This window comes from Nothoprocta perdicaria, unplaced genomic scaffold (assembly GCF_003342845.1).
Source record: "Nothoprocta perdicaria isolate Ctin4 unplaced genomic scaffold, notPer1 scaffold_11, whole genome shotgun sequence".
NCBI lineage: Eukaryota > Metazoa > Chordata > Aves > Tinamiformes > Tinamidae > Nothoprocta > Nothoprocta perdicaria.
In genome coordinates, this window is record NW_020454205.1 from 7,552,701 (window position 1) to 7,567,383 (window position 14,683).

Sequence of the window (14,683 nt, forward strand, 5' to 3'; positions counted from 1 at the left end):
TCATCATCCATAATAGGCTAAATATATGTATCAGCAGACATTTGGGTGTGATGAAACAGTTAACCACTGGGAAAAGTGTTTTTTTTTTTTTTTTTTTTTTTAAATCTCTAACTCCCTCATTCAAGTCTATGATAGCTGCTCCTGATTGCAGTCCTCGTGCACAACTCAAATAGCAGCGAGAAAACTGAGCCTGCAACTCGCTCCACTCCCTGGACAGCCACATCTCACCACATCATGGACTGAAAGAATACAACACTAGCAGAGACTAACTTTGAACAAGCAGAGCTTTGGGACATTTTTATGAAAAATACCACTTGAACTACTCAAACAGCAGGCAAAAAATGGAATAGCAAGTAAGATGAAAACCACTTTGCAGGATTTTTTTTTTCCACAGAATCTTAATTTTCTCTATTAGCTCTTCTATCCTGCAAGTGTACACTCGTACATAGAGCTAGGAGCACATATTTATAAAATATACATTTATAGCTTATATCCCAATACAACATACTTCAGGGAAAAAGGGCAATTACATCACTGACAACAACAGAAGAGGGAAAAATACGCAGCCAAACTGTAAACATGGAGATGTAGAGAAACAGAGAATTAAAATAATAATATATAAAAAGCATCTTTGTGTGTTCCTTTTCCTTTTAAATATTCAGAACGGATTCCAGTTCATATCAGTAGCAAGGAGCCACGTAGGTGCAACAATATGAGATCTCTGGATTAAACACACAGCCACACTGATGGCTGAAAGGCAACAATAATTTAATTTCAATCTAACTGATGAAATCATTACATCAGTTGTATAACAACAGACATGCACACAGCAGACATGCAGCTTGCATAGAACAAAATCTCTGTGCAGGTCTGCCTGAATGTATTTATATGCATAGCCATTCATCTAAGTAGCCTGATTAATGCACTGGCTTCATTCTCGAAGATGAACCAAAGGTGGCACCACAAATTCATTTTTCAGTGCTAACGAAATAATGCAATAAGAAACAGTTGACTTTATTACAGACAGCAGTGCAAACCTGCTCCTGTTCTGCAGGAGGTGGCCCGGGTAAATGGATGCTCCCTCCTTTTAATTTCACTTGCTGCATGAGTGGAAAAAGCTGGATCCAGGGATGAAGTGCAAGTATTTATGCGATAATAACACAATATCCTCTGTTTGATTTCTCTTGGATGCAGGAGTCAGGCGCTTCAGAGCTACACAGCTCCGTGCTAACGTCTGCTACGCGGGGACCAAACAGTGCTCTGCTGCAGCCTGACTCCTGGGGCTCGTGCTAGGACAGTTATAATGCACTTCTGAAGACAACTTAAAAGATGGGTCCAGTTGGGCAAGGTGATCCAGAAGGTCTCCCACGTATCTGCACTCCCTCTGCTGAAAGAGGGCTTGCTAGAGGTACCAGTGCTTTCCCCAAGCCACTGTGCTAGTTCTAACTACTGGTACTTAGATTTCAAATCCACTATAACCCCAGAAGCATTTCTGAAGAATCCTCCTCCTTTGGCGCTGATCAGATAAAATATGCACACAAATCTCCTAACTTTAGGTAACATATCCCAGGAAAAAAGACTTCCACGGTACTGACCTACAGCTGGTAGCTAAAAATTCTCCTCATAGGAAACGCACTCACCCACCAACTCAAGCCTTCCCCTATATTACATAAAGAAAATAAGCAAGTCCATAACAAGCAGGACTTGGTTGTAAAGAGGATGTGGAGAACTGACAAATGACATGAGGTGGATGGGATAAATCAAAGCTATCAGTGGTAAATTATTAATTGGGAATTGGTAGCCCAAGAGCCAGGGCTTGGTGGCTTCACAAAGCAGAGAGCTGTAGAAGGCCGTAACCTTGCTTGTAGACCAGCCTGTTGGGAGGTTTCTGCCTCCCACCGCTTTGCAGGTCAGGCAGTGGAACAGAAAAACCCTGGAGCTGCTGAGGAAACCTTCCCAAACAGGAAGAAATAACAGGATCAGCTCAACTTCTGATGGCCCTGCTTTGACATGCAGTCTTGCTGGGCATGCAGTGAAGACTTATAAACACTGATTTTTTTTTTTTTTTTTTTTTTTTTTGGTATACAAGACATAGAAGTGTAAAAGTCCACCTTGTACAACACTGTCAGGCCCCACCGGCTGATGGCAAGACCAAAATGACATGTTTGAGAGGACCCCTGTGAGTTACAGCCCAGCGGAGCGAGGTGCCTACCTCGTGGAGTCGGACGAAGGTTTCAGGTGGCCTTGGCTGTTCTCCTCCCAGACGCTGTTGGCCAACTCGTTCCCGATAGAAGACATGACCTTGATAAGCTCCAGGGGCCAGTCATCCAGGTCAAGCGAGCGCACTCGGGAAAGGTGCGTGCCAAGGTTTCGGTGGATACCTGAGCATTCGATACACATGAGAGCTCCCAGATTCAAACTAGCCCAGTCGGGATCTGCAGGGAAAAGGACAGTTGGAATCAGCACAACGAGACACTGACCGAGTCTTTCATCATTTTGGCTGCAAAACCAACAGGAGAAAAATGCAGATGTTCAGCTCACACTTGGGAAGCCTGGCAATGGGGGCAATTTTTGTGCTGTTAAGATGCAACCCTTCCAAAGAATCCCCAAACCTTAAAAAAGAAACAGCACGAGGGTGTCAAAAGGTGACACATATTGCCCTATCTATAGCCAAAAGGAGAAGAAACAAAGAAAATATAATCGGAGTGACCAGTAGGTTATGAAGAAGTGGTGGAAAAAGCTCCTCCTTGGGTATCTAGAGCCACTTGTGGCCAATTACAAGAGAAAAAGAAGGGGAAAAAAGAGCTACTAGATACAATGTCTCTCTGTTGCTAACTATATCAACTCCCTTAATAACCATCTATATCATCACCTACGTATGGCTTTTACATCTAACACACTATGGGGTATGTTTTCATCTCTAAGATCAGGGAGGTAAGTACTAAGATGAAAATGGGCTACTTTGAACAGTCCCGGGTTTAGTGTACTAGCCAGAAGGCTTCCAGCGACCAAAAAATAAAATAAAATAACCCTGCAAACGATAAGGCTGTGACAACCTGACAAAAGCCAGGAAATTCAAAGTCCTTTTCCAGGAGGCCACCATAAATACCAAGCAGGAAAACTGTGATTAATTGAAAGGGCAGGCAAGTTTTATTCCAATCTATATGAAATTGATAGAAGATGAATTTCCATGTTAGAAAATGAATTTCCATGAAAACTGGATATCCAGTTGGGATAACTTTATGAAAAGATTCATTTTCACTTTGTGCAACCCAAAACCTGGAAGCCTTTTCTGACATCCAAAAGACATGGAAAACAAAATATTTTCTAGCTCTGTGTCAAAATAAATCACATTTAGACAACAAATACTAAAGTACAGTAAATACTTTTAATGGCAAATTTCAATATTTCATTTAAAAAGGTGATAGTTTTTTTTCAGTCAGTCTAAGAAAGATAAACCTAGAAAAGAATGGACCAAAATAAAAAAAACCCTCACACCTGACCTTATTCCATTCAGGCAGAAGAACAGATATATTCTGTTAGAAAAGTTTTTGTCTATACCCAGTCTTATACTGGGAAAAGCTATCAGATATTTTGGACCTTCAAAAACATGGAAGACAACAAAAACTTCTATCCTTTACAAGCCCTTGCAAAGGGTAAGAAAAAACCCTTTCTGGCATATTGCTTCAGGTCACCTTCACCAGTGACTCTGGACATGTTCTCAGTGGAGGAAATCAAGTGAATTTGAAACACACTAAACCCCAAACTCTAAATTGTAAAATGCAACAAGAAACAGTCAACTTGAAACAGAACAAATAATCGTTTAAAATTTACGGGCTGTGACTTGGAACCAAATCTCTGCCACTGACCTGCAAAGGCCAGGGTTATCTTCACAAACATAGAAAGGAATGTGGCCTTCACAAAAATAGAAAGGAGAAAAACTCCCAAGTAATATTTCTCAAAATAACCCCATTGAACTGATGCTAAGGACCTGACACTCCTTCTGGCCCCATTATCCCTGGGTACTTGAAGCACATCTAGTATATTTTTTAATGAATAAATTCCTAAAATATTTGTCTACTGTCAATTGACGGTCGTAGAGCACACCGAAGTAGTCCAAATTGATACCACCAAGAAGTTGCAGGAGGTTTTGTCAGGGCAGTGTTTTAAATTTCAGTTATCTGAAAACATGCGGATGAGTTTGAAGTGGCAAGACAGAGAAGGCAAATGTTGAAGTCATAATAGAAGGAGCAACCTTCACTTTTCCTGTTGAGGCTACCAGTGACTGTAGATTGGGATTAGGGTACCTATAGCCACGTGCATCGAGTTAGGTTTTTCTCCATATGCATATATCTAGATCTGATGGCAAACAGAGAAAATTCCATTTCACAAAAGTTATAGGCACTAGAAAGGCTAGTTTCCATCTTTGATTTGCTTACATCTTGTCAAACAGTAAGGGCTTTTTTGCATCACTGAATATTCTCAGATTACAGTATTCAGCTGACCACATTATTTTAAAGGTGTTCAGTTGTCTCTTCCTCTGAAAACATCCTACCCACTTCCACTTGAGCCTTAATCACACCAATCATTTGAAGGCAGAAGCTCTTGGGATCAAACCCTTTCAAGAGAAAAACCTTTCCATATCCTCTGCTTTACCCCTTTGGACATGGGGCAGTGGATGAAGGACTTTTTACCCTGCTGAGTTCTGATGAGTTCAGCAAATGTAAGATTGGGCTGAGGAGACAACATGTCTACAGAGAGGAACTAAAGAGTGAGGGAAAGAAGAGGTACTGGGCAAAGACAACTTGAAAAGTCACCGAATCTCCTGATAGGTCTGATGGGCTTCCCAGTGCCAGATAAATTATTACTTCACTGTTCAGTGGTCCCCAGTCCAAAATACACAACAGTAAGTTACCAGATACCCAAACTCTGTTGGACTGGAAAACTCATGGTGAAAGTCGCCTTTCATGTGCCCTCTTTGTTTTCTTCTACAACAAAGAGGATCTGATATTCCAAGCTGTCCTACCACTTAAATGGGCAAATTGTGCTTAGCCTTTGATCTCTCCTTTAAGCATTAACACTGGAAGAGCTAGAATCCTTTGGAGGCAGATATGCAGATGGGTTTTCCTATGCAATCTGATTGCTTTAAGTGCCTTCTCCAGAAAGAAGTCAGGACTGAGACTCTCATTGCTTTTGTGACCTCTGGGAAAGAAAGACAACATAAGAACATGAAATATTGTGGAACATGAAAAAAACTACTTGGACAAAAACTTCAGCGTCTGGACTTGGCCTCAGTATCTCTCCTCTGCCACTCTGGGATGGGAACATTATAAGAAGACATGAAAAAAACTTAAGTCTGACCCTGCTACAGAGCCAGAAGGCTGGGAGCACACAACCGGTATTCAATTAACAGGCAACAAAGCAGAAGTTCCCAAGTGAAACAAAGTGCTATAATGAAGTGCTAAAAAGGCAAGGAGCTCTAGAAAGAGGAAGAATGAGACTTCTAAAGTGGAAGATTGATGGCTCCTGAATAGAGCTGAGGGACATCAACATCTCATATTCCTTTGCTCCCAAACATCTGGCTCTGTGAAGATGCAAAGCACATCAGCTTTCCACAGGAGCAAGGCTGTTTGTGATGCAAAATGCTCCAGGGTAAGGACTTGTCCAGGCAGGACCGAAAGGGCAAGAAGGAAACAAAGCAAAGGCTGGCAGAAAAACAGCCAACTGAGGTTCACATGATGTGCATGCTTACATTTTAAGATGCATCACTCAGAAAGAACTCAGTATTTTTCCAAAAGGACCAACAGTGGCCTTAAAAATTAGGAAGACCAAATGGCCAGAAGAGCCACTGAGGGTCTAAATGATCTCCAAGAATGTGAACAATTAATATAGCTCTGACGGTGGTTCCAGAGTCATCCTCCCCCCAAAAAAACCCTAAAACAAAAACCAAAAAAAAATTAAGTCAACAACTAAGTGTTGACTGCTGCCAAAAAGGGTAGTTCCATCCTGCCTCTCCCCAGCAACAGGGTCCTGGCACTTCCCTTCTGCTGGTAGGATGCATGTGCCCCCAGGCTCATCTAATCTGGGTGAAAAATAGTCTGGTTGAAAGGAAAAACACAAATTAAAAACAAACCCCCCAAATTGCTTTCCTGCACAGTTGCTTTCCCAACTGAATGCTCATTGCAGCTGCACAAGCACTGGTGGCACCTTGGTGACAACATCCACTTTGGCCAGTTTAAGTGGATCAGGACCTATCCCCAGAGCACGACAGACACGTGTGGGTGTGGGAACCAGTCTGCAGTGAAAGGATCTCATGCAGTGAGTGGGGTCTAGGAAAACACCATCCCCTCTTGCAGCAAAGAGAGACCAGAGAAGGAATCAGGAGCACTGTGCAACGTGGGCTGCTCGCAACTGTGAGTACTTCAACGAAACCAAATATGCATCAGGGACATGCGAAGACCATAGCACAGCATCTTTTACTTGAACTATACCTAAGTTTTTTTATCCAAGCTTGGGAGTAAACCTCAATGGTTATCACACTAATAAGTAACACTTCTAAATAAGAGCAGTTCTGTTCCTGTACATCAAAATCCAGGCCAAACTAATGAATTTGTTGTTGGATTACAAGTCAAGAGAACATAAAGATCTTAACTCATTGATGTTGCTATTTTTCTCCCTGTTGGTGAGAAGTCTCTACGATATTTCTATTGAGGACCATCTCCAAGTAGGCCAACAAGCTGTTCTGACAAGATGCAAGTGCTCAAAGGCCAAGTTGGCCAAGGCTCATATCAGTGACCGCCGAGGACAGAGCAGCTGCCTTGGTTTTTGATCCATCTCCTGCAGACAACACATAAATACCTGCCAGCTTTCAAAAGAAGCAATTGAAATCAATAAATCTGTAAGGGAAGAATATTTTGATGGTATGGACTGGAAAAAACTTCATTTTAAATGCCTGCTAATTCTAACTGCATCCCCTTGAAGCCTTCTGAAGTTGAGGCAGGGGATAATAGGTTTGTTGATGGGTGACCAAATCACCTTAAATTGCTAACTATGCGGACAGTGAATTATTCATGCAAAGCACCTGTGTATCTGTAGGAATGCTCACTTTCAAGTTAACTGGGTTGTTAAAACGGCTTAGATCAGTAGTCTAATTTCTAAAGAGTGAGTCTTTTAAAACAATCCCAAGCATTGACACAAATAAAAATAAATGAATATTTTTCCATTTTAAGCACATGTGAAATCACAAGAAAAGTTCTGGCTTTCCAACACCAAAGAAATAAAGATGCCCAAGTTCTCATTCCTTCTGCTTCTACAACTAATTGCTTTGGAGCAAGAGTACTTCCTTTTCATGGCTTTGTTACAAACCCCTGGAACTAAAGAGCAAAAGAATAATGACCTCAGCTGGGGTTAGTGAGGTGAACAGCAGCTCAAAGTCTTCTTGAGAACACTTTCCTGAACATTAAGTATATGTTTAAAAAATAAAAAGGGGAAAGAAACACAAAGGGGGGAAAAAAATCCCAAATCAGTTTTTGAGTATCCAGGTATAATGAGCTTTGGTTTCTTCTGACAAGAAAATACAAAATCCAGTTTTAGCGCTTCGAGACTATTGCCAAGGCCCACATGCCCTCTCCACCCCCAAATAGGAGGAAAATGGGAGTAACTGATGTCAAATAGCACACTATTTTCTCCTTCTCTTCAAAGGAAAATGAAGAAATGCTCACATTTAAAGTGGAAGTGAAACAATACAGAGGAGCAATAACAAAAAAATTAGGACTCATTTGACATCGGATATATTAACTATGAACCAACATAAACCAAGCTTGATTAAACAGATTTCATAACAAACATGTTCAAACCACGCGCAGAATATAACGCCAAAGAGCCAAAGCCCGAGGTGGGTGTTCACGCAAGTCTTGGCCAAGGAGAAGGGGTCAACGTTAAAAGGCCAAGCTCTTGTGTTAGCAGGGGCTGGACTTACTCTGTGCCTCGCAGTCCACGCAGTGAGAGTTGCCTCTGATGTTTCTTATTGACTGCAGGGCCATGGCCTCATTCTGACTTGTCAGTCGGGACTGAGGATATTGAAGGAAACACATAAAACAAATTAGAACCCAATGAAAAAGTCTAGACAACACAGCTGCCAGCTGGAGGAGAGGCAGAAAGCTAAGCTCAGACCAAGTTGATTGAATGTGTTCAAGGAACCTGCAGAGTTTGGTTTGCTTCTCCAGAAATAGTGCTCTTTTGGCATCTTTGAGAATGATAATTTCACGCTTGCCAAGCTGATACTCTCATTTCCTCCCATATTTCTGATGGCTCAAGACTTTTCCTAGAGCTCTCTTAATCCTGCAAATCCAAATCCAGCATTTTGGGGATACTGGACATGACTCAAACAATAGTGGACACTGCACAGGAGAAAGCCAAGCCTAAAAACAAACCTTGCTACCAAGAAGGTAGTCCCAGTGCAGGTTTATTTCTTGATATAAATCAGATAAAAATATTATTTGATAAAATCAATTTCTTTTATTGACACATATACTTTGGCTAATGAAGACTAAGGGGTGGTTTGCAGAAGAAATTGAGAGCCTTTTATCATCAAAAGGTCAGCCCAAATCAGATGGCTTCCATTTCAATTCTCTCCATGAAGATCTGCCAGGGACCTCTTTTCTTGAACCTGGTGGAACTGTCACTAGGTGTAAGTAGTTCTTCTAAATGGAGTCTCCTTTTAAAGTATTTAACATTTGTGAAATCCAATCTTCTCTATACAGTTATTCAACAATAAATATCATCCACTCTTCATCTTCTGTAATACTATATAGTAATATATATTATTTATAATATATATATTATTATATATATATATATGTATATACACACACTATATAGGTGTTAGGGAACAAAATTGCCCTGTCATGCTATCTTGGCAATGTGGTAACATATATAGGCAGTTTGGGATTTTACAATATGTACATTAGAACATGCAATTCCATGGAAATCAGGCATAAAGAATAGTCAGGAATTCTTGTCCATTCCAGAAAAAATATATTCCCTTTTTTTTTTTTTTTTTTTTTTTTAAGCAAAATGGGAAGTAAATTATGATGATGATAATTACTGTGTCCGAGCTACTCTGGTAAAGTAGTAATGAATGCAGGCTTTCATTTCAGGTATTTTGAACTTTCCTTCTTAGTAACATGAAATGATTAAAGACATTTTTCAGGGGGATGGTGTTGAAGGATGTCCCCATTTCTCCCCCTCCCTCAATATCTTGCTCTCTAACTGTGAAGTGTTTGCAAATACAAAGTCTCCAGAATTAGCTGTTTTCCTGTGCCTCTGAAAATGAGCAATGGCTGAAGGATCAGATTTTAAAGTACAGCAAAAAAGGCAGCCTGTTCCTCTTCAGCCATTTTCTTCTTTCCCCCTCAAAAAAGATTTGATGCAGTATTTCTAGATTAGTTTTCCATTAGATTAGATTAGTATTCTGTTAAATCACAAAACCATAAAGAATTGATTCAGTGTCATTAAAGAAAAATTGCACAGAGGTTTTGTAAAACAGGAGACACAAAGGCAGTAACTTATTTTTAACTTCGGCAAGCTGTATTGCATCATCACTGAGCCATATGGATGAATATTACTGCACATTTATTATTAGGCCAACCAGAAAATTGAACTAAACTTTGCCACACAGGGGCTCAACAACATTTAATTAGAGATTTGACTAATAAGAGTGTTGGGTTTCGGATCTGCCTTCACTGTCCCCCAAAACAGACTTTCCTTCAAGGCTCCTTTGCACACCTCAAACCCAGAATAAATTACTCAATTGCTGTGAAAGCAAACTGCAAAATAGCTTAGAGAACCAGTTTTCTTGAGATATCTGACACGTATGCAGCTGGCTGATACCACTCTAACCTGTGCCTAAGCTTCTGCACCTCTCCAGGGGTTCAGGTTTTTCCAATAGGTCTGGTGACTTTGTTTTCCTCTTTGTTACCAATGCCCCATTACTTACATTCAGTACTTTGGGTACTGTACCTTGTTCTTGCTGCTCTCACATGACTGTAAACTGGCCAAGATCTGACTCTCTATGGCTTGTACCCATGCATCTCTTTCTTCATATGTAGTAGCTTCAAAGTGCCATGTCTGGCCAGTGAGAGAGACGATGATAAACTCAAAGTTTTCTTCTTGTTCTGAAAAAGAAAAAACATTAAGGATATCAATAGCGAGGCCTAAACATGGTCTTATTTGAGAAGCATTTCTGCAAAGTAACAAGCAAAGAAAGGTGAAGACATCTGAAAACCTAGGCTAAATATATCCCAAGACACCAAATTTGCACAGTGCATCAGAAAATCTATTGATCCATTGCTTTCCCCTTCAAAATGTTATATGATATATACATACATATAAAGTTTGGGGTATATATGGAAGATAACAGTGTGTGTGTGTGTGTGTGTGTGTTTATGTCTCCACTTCTCTAACCATGAAGTGGCGTGGAACCACTACTTAGACTAAAGCCTGTGGTGGTACATGCCAGAAAAAGAAAATGTCCCTCAAAATAAGAGATGAACAGAGTATAAAGACATAATCACTTGACAATTTACCCAATTTTCTCAAGCATGTGTGTACACTCACAGATATATGATATGAAGACCAGACACAAGCATTTCCTTTCCTACAGCATAAATATAGGCTATAACATAGGATTAGCATCACTGCAACCTCTTCAACTTTCACCCGTGAGATGAGAAAAACAATCTGAGACACCAGCAGAAGGGGTCAGTGAAATATCCTTAGGGCCACTAGAGCATAAGGACAAGTACTGAGGCCACAGGACTGCAGTATATGAACTTGAACTACACATGGGACACCAAAGTCAAATTAAACAAGAAAAAAAAATCAAGGAAGCTGAGAAAGTGGAATTAGGAAGGGCAGGCATGAAGCATGAAAGGAAGAGAATAATAGAGCACAAAGTTCTGGTGAACATCAGCCATAATGGGCTTTAGAAAGGGCATTTACATTCACTCGTCTACTAATGACTTATTATACATTCAGAGCCACGAAACGTCTGCATTACCCCATCATCTATAACCGTGCAAGGATAAGTGACAAATCCAGCCCTTGCTTTCAAGGCAGCGGAGCTGTGCGCTCAAGCCCTTTGCTCGAGCGATGGGGCGACTGGAGTTCTTCAACAAACTCGGGGCTAGAAAGGCCAACGCTTATGCTGGTGTAAATCTCCCGAGTCCCACGGAAGCCCATGGAGGTCAGCTTGCTAATAGTGGTGGGTAATTAGACTGCGCTTTAATGAACTTTCGGAAGATAGGAGGAGGTTGCATTGTACCTTGAGCTGAGAATAAACGCTGAGGTGAAGGTTGTTTCAAGGTGAATGAGGACACCTCAAGCACTGGTTTTATTCAAAAAAGGTGCATGGGTGAGTGCAGAAGTGCACAACTTCATAACTTCTATGTTACAGCAATATGATGTTAAAAAAAAAACAAAAACAAACCAGTCATTATTCAAGATAATTATGGTTAAATGATGAGAAAAGCCACAATTACCAAATGGTGTTTCATGAGTTTTGGAGAATGATGCCAGACCAAAATAGAGCATTAACAAGAAACAGAATTACGTTCGGCCCTGCGTGCTGCCCTCTCTAGGAAAATGGAGTTACTGTGAATAAAAGCTGAAGCACCTCCAGCAAGTCTTGCTGAAGCTGAAGGGAAGAGGGCCCTGACAAAGCAGAAAGAACACTGGCAAGATAAGAGAGCACGAAAAACTCCATCCCGCTTGTAGCAGCCTCCTGTAGAGCGAGTCCTATTTAGGAAATTCATCATTCTTAGCTTTTTTTAATGGTTATGTGACACATTTTTGCACTTTTGAAGTCTTGCTAAAGGAGTCTTTCCAAATGCCCAGTCACCAAAGTCGCCAGCTCCAAAAGACCTTCCACATAAATTGGCTGCAAATGCTTCAAATGCTGCCCAAATAAGGTTTCCTTTGATGCAAGCAGAGAGATGAGAAGGGAGCACACAGAAAGCAAAGTCTTCTGTAAAGAGTATAACAGAAAGTACTCCATAAGCGGGGACAGTAAATAAAACACAAATGCTTAGCTCAAAGATTCTCACGGCAATTACTTGGTACTGCTGCTAGGGAGATATATATATATGTATGTATATATACATGTGTGTATATATAAATAAATAAATATATATAATGCAGCCAGTTTTATGTGGAATTATCTGGCATTCGCTGCCATTCTGCTTACGGAAGGTCTAGTGCACAGGGCGCCCGAGCAGCTAGCAATGCTAGAGTACAAACCAAGAAAGACTTTCAGCCATTCCCACAGTCCATTTTATATGCAAAGTGTCCTTTTCCCAACGGGAAGGCTGTCCTGTCTGACCCGCTGACCTTCTCGCTGTGACCAGAGGACACTGACAAGCTGCCACCTTGGCTGCTCTCCTGAGCAGCTCCCCAGCACCAAGAGCTGTGGCCTGGCAAAGATTCGCATCCCTGGGGGTTCAGGGGTGGGAAATCCACGTCCCAGGTTGGTGAGATGTCCCAAGAGGCCCTATCCTCCTATGGGTTAGGAGACTAGAAGACCTTCAGCACATTGAAAGCCTGGGCTGGAAGGACACTAAGAAGCACGTGCCCTTGCTGAAGACTTCAGCGATACATTTTCTCCTTAAGCACAAAGAGATATTTTGCAAGTGCCGTTTGGAAACACAGCAGCAGAGCGTACGGCCCACGAGCCAACACGTGCGGCGTGCAGGTCCGTAAGCACCGCGTGCACAGACAGACAGGCCCAGGCAGCAGGACAAAACTGTTCAGTTCCCCCCCCCAGGAAAATTACAGGTCGTGCTATTTGAACCCCTGTGAGCCCAATCACAAAATTTCATTACACAGCCTTCCGTGTTTAACAGGAATTCACAGAAAGGTCCCACTATAATAGTATTTTAGCACCATCAACCTGTCGAAATCAACCTGCCCAATTACTCCCAACTACATTAATAACGCCGGATATTGCACTAATTGTGTCCAGTTTCCATGCAGACAAGGTCCCGGGGGGCTAATTTTGCATCCTCGGGGGCAAGCAACTCGGCCGGCAAGCCGATTTCCCCTGGAATCCCTCCTCATTACACAAGTCCGGGCTGTCAAACTTTCTTTTTTTTTTTCTTTTTCTTTTTTTCTTTTTTTTTTAGTAAAAGGTTAATGGGCCAATCAGTCATCAATTATTTCCTGGAAGCGAAGCAGACAAAGGGTTAAAGTGCTAACAAACAGCTGCAGCTGATTTACATTTGGAAGTTATTAGCAACAGGAGCTGCCTAAAAAAATGGTGGTGCTGTTTGTTTAGATTTTTTTAAACAGGAGGAGTGGCTAAAATGGGGGAAAAAAAGGTGGAATCGAGAGATGAGGATGTGATTGAACATTTTTCTTTTCCCCCACAACAGGACCGGTGGAAGTGAACATGCAGCCCCCAAGTTTCAGGACAAGGCTGCCTGCTGTAGCTACCAGCATGTCCATCATCAGCACCACCATTTCCAAGGGGCTTCACGGTACCACTTACCCCAGGCATATTTTTTTCCATCGCTACCTTTTTCTTGGCATTTCCATGTCTTTTATTCCCAGTAGCCAGAACTGCAAGATCAGCCATACACAGTGGCTGATCTTGCAGATACCAACAGTGAGCGACTACTCACTTTAGCTTGAGGTCAACCTAAGGCAAGGGCATCTCTTTGCCTGACCCTCTCCAGAGCTCAAATTGCCCCAAAAACTTGCATACAAACAGAAAAACTCTTGCACAGGTGGATGATGGAGACCTAGGTTTAAGCAGTTGCTCAGAGGTGTATGTGAATATTGGGACAGAACCACAAATGAAGCCCACATTGCCTCACTTCCCGGACAGTGGCTTTTAACCAGCTCACTGGCATAAGGTGCCTTTTCTGGGGAGAAAAGCGCAGGACCAAACGAGTGGCTGACGTATTTCCAACAGCCATCGAGTGGCTCCAGGAGTGGAGGGTCCAGCCTGCAACCTAGTGAAGCACGCGTGAGGGAACGGCGAGAGCTACTTCAGCTCCCTCTTTAGCATGCCCCTCATCCCGCCAAACTCGCCTGGGCTCAAGCACCCTCCCTAATAACCCTTCATCTTCTCAAAAGGACGATAATGAGAAGATGTTTACAATTGACAATGTGTTTACCACAGAGACGCGTGTTTTTCATGTGCTAGATAACATCAGCTCTCATTACCTTCTTGCCACTCGGCGTAAATTATCCCCGCAACTTGCAAGATAAGTATGTTTATTAGCCGCCTCAATTAAGGAAATATTTGTGCCATGTCCCACTGGGCATGACTATACTAATACTTCTCTCCCCTTTCCAAACCCAGTGTCTAAATCTAATTAGTTTTGAAAATCACCCCTATCAGGACAGCCGAGCTGCGCTATCCGTTGCCCACAGCTCATGGGAAAGGTTGTGTTCCACGGGAAGGCTTTTTCCACAGCACCATTTTATACTGCTACCCTAGGCTGAGAAACGGCCACCGAAAGGCTTGGTCCTAGCTGCGGGCACTTGGCTTCTCCTGCCACGTGTCACTTGTCATTTTAGTTGGGTGCCGACACAATGATGGTTGGAAGAAGCCCACAGCATAAGTTTTAATTCAGTTCCTGAGTCCAGATGTGCATTAGATGGTTCATATCATTCGCTTCAA

At 41.9% G+C, this 14,683-nt stretch overlaps 1 protein-coding gene across 5 annotated transcripts in view; it reads right to left on the minus strand.

The window, feature by feature from the left end:
- The window catches only part of AGAP1 (ArfGAP with GTPase domain, ankyrin repeat and PH domain 1), a 304,357-nt gene that overhangs the window by 30,987 nt on the left and 258,687 nt on the right, over positions 1-14,683 (minus strand). For all 5 annotated transcript variants that reach the window (XM_026047459.1, XM_026047450.1, XM_026047442.1 and 2 more), the window contains 3 exons: positions 10,021-10,175; positions 7,979-8,069; positions 2,213-2,435 (listed from right to left, as the gene is read on the minus strand). In XM_026047459.1, coding sequence (XP_025903244.1) covers positions 2,213-2,435; positions 7,979-8,069; positions 10,021-10,175 — 469 coding nt within the window. The remainder of the gene's footprint in view (positions 1-2,212; positions 2,436-7,978; positions 8,070-10,020; positions 10,176-14,683) is intronic.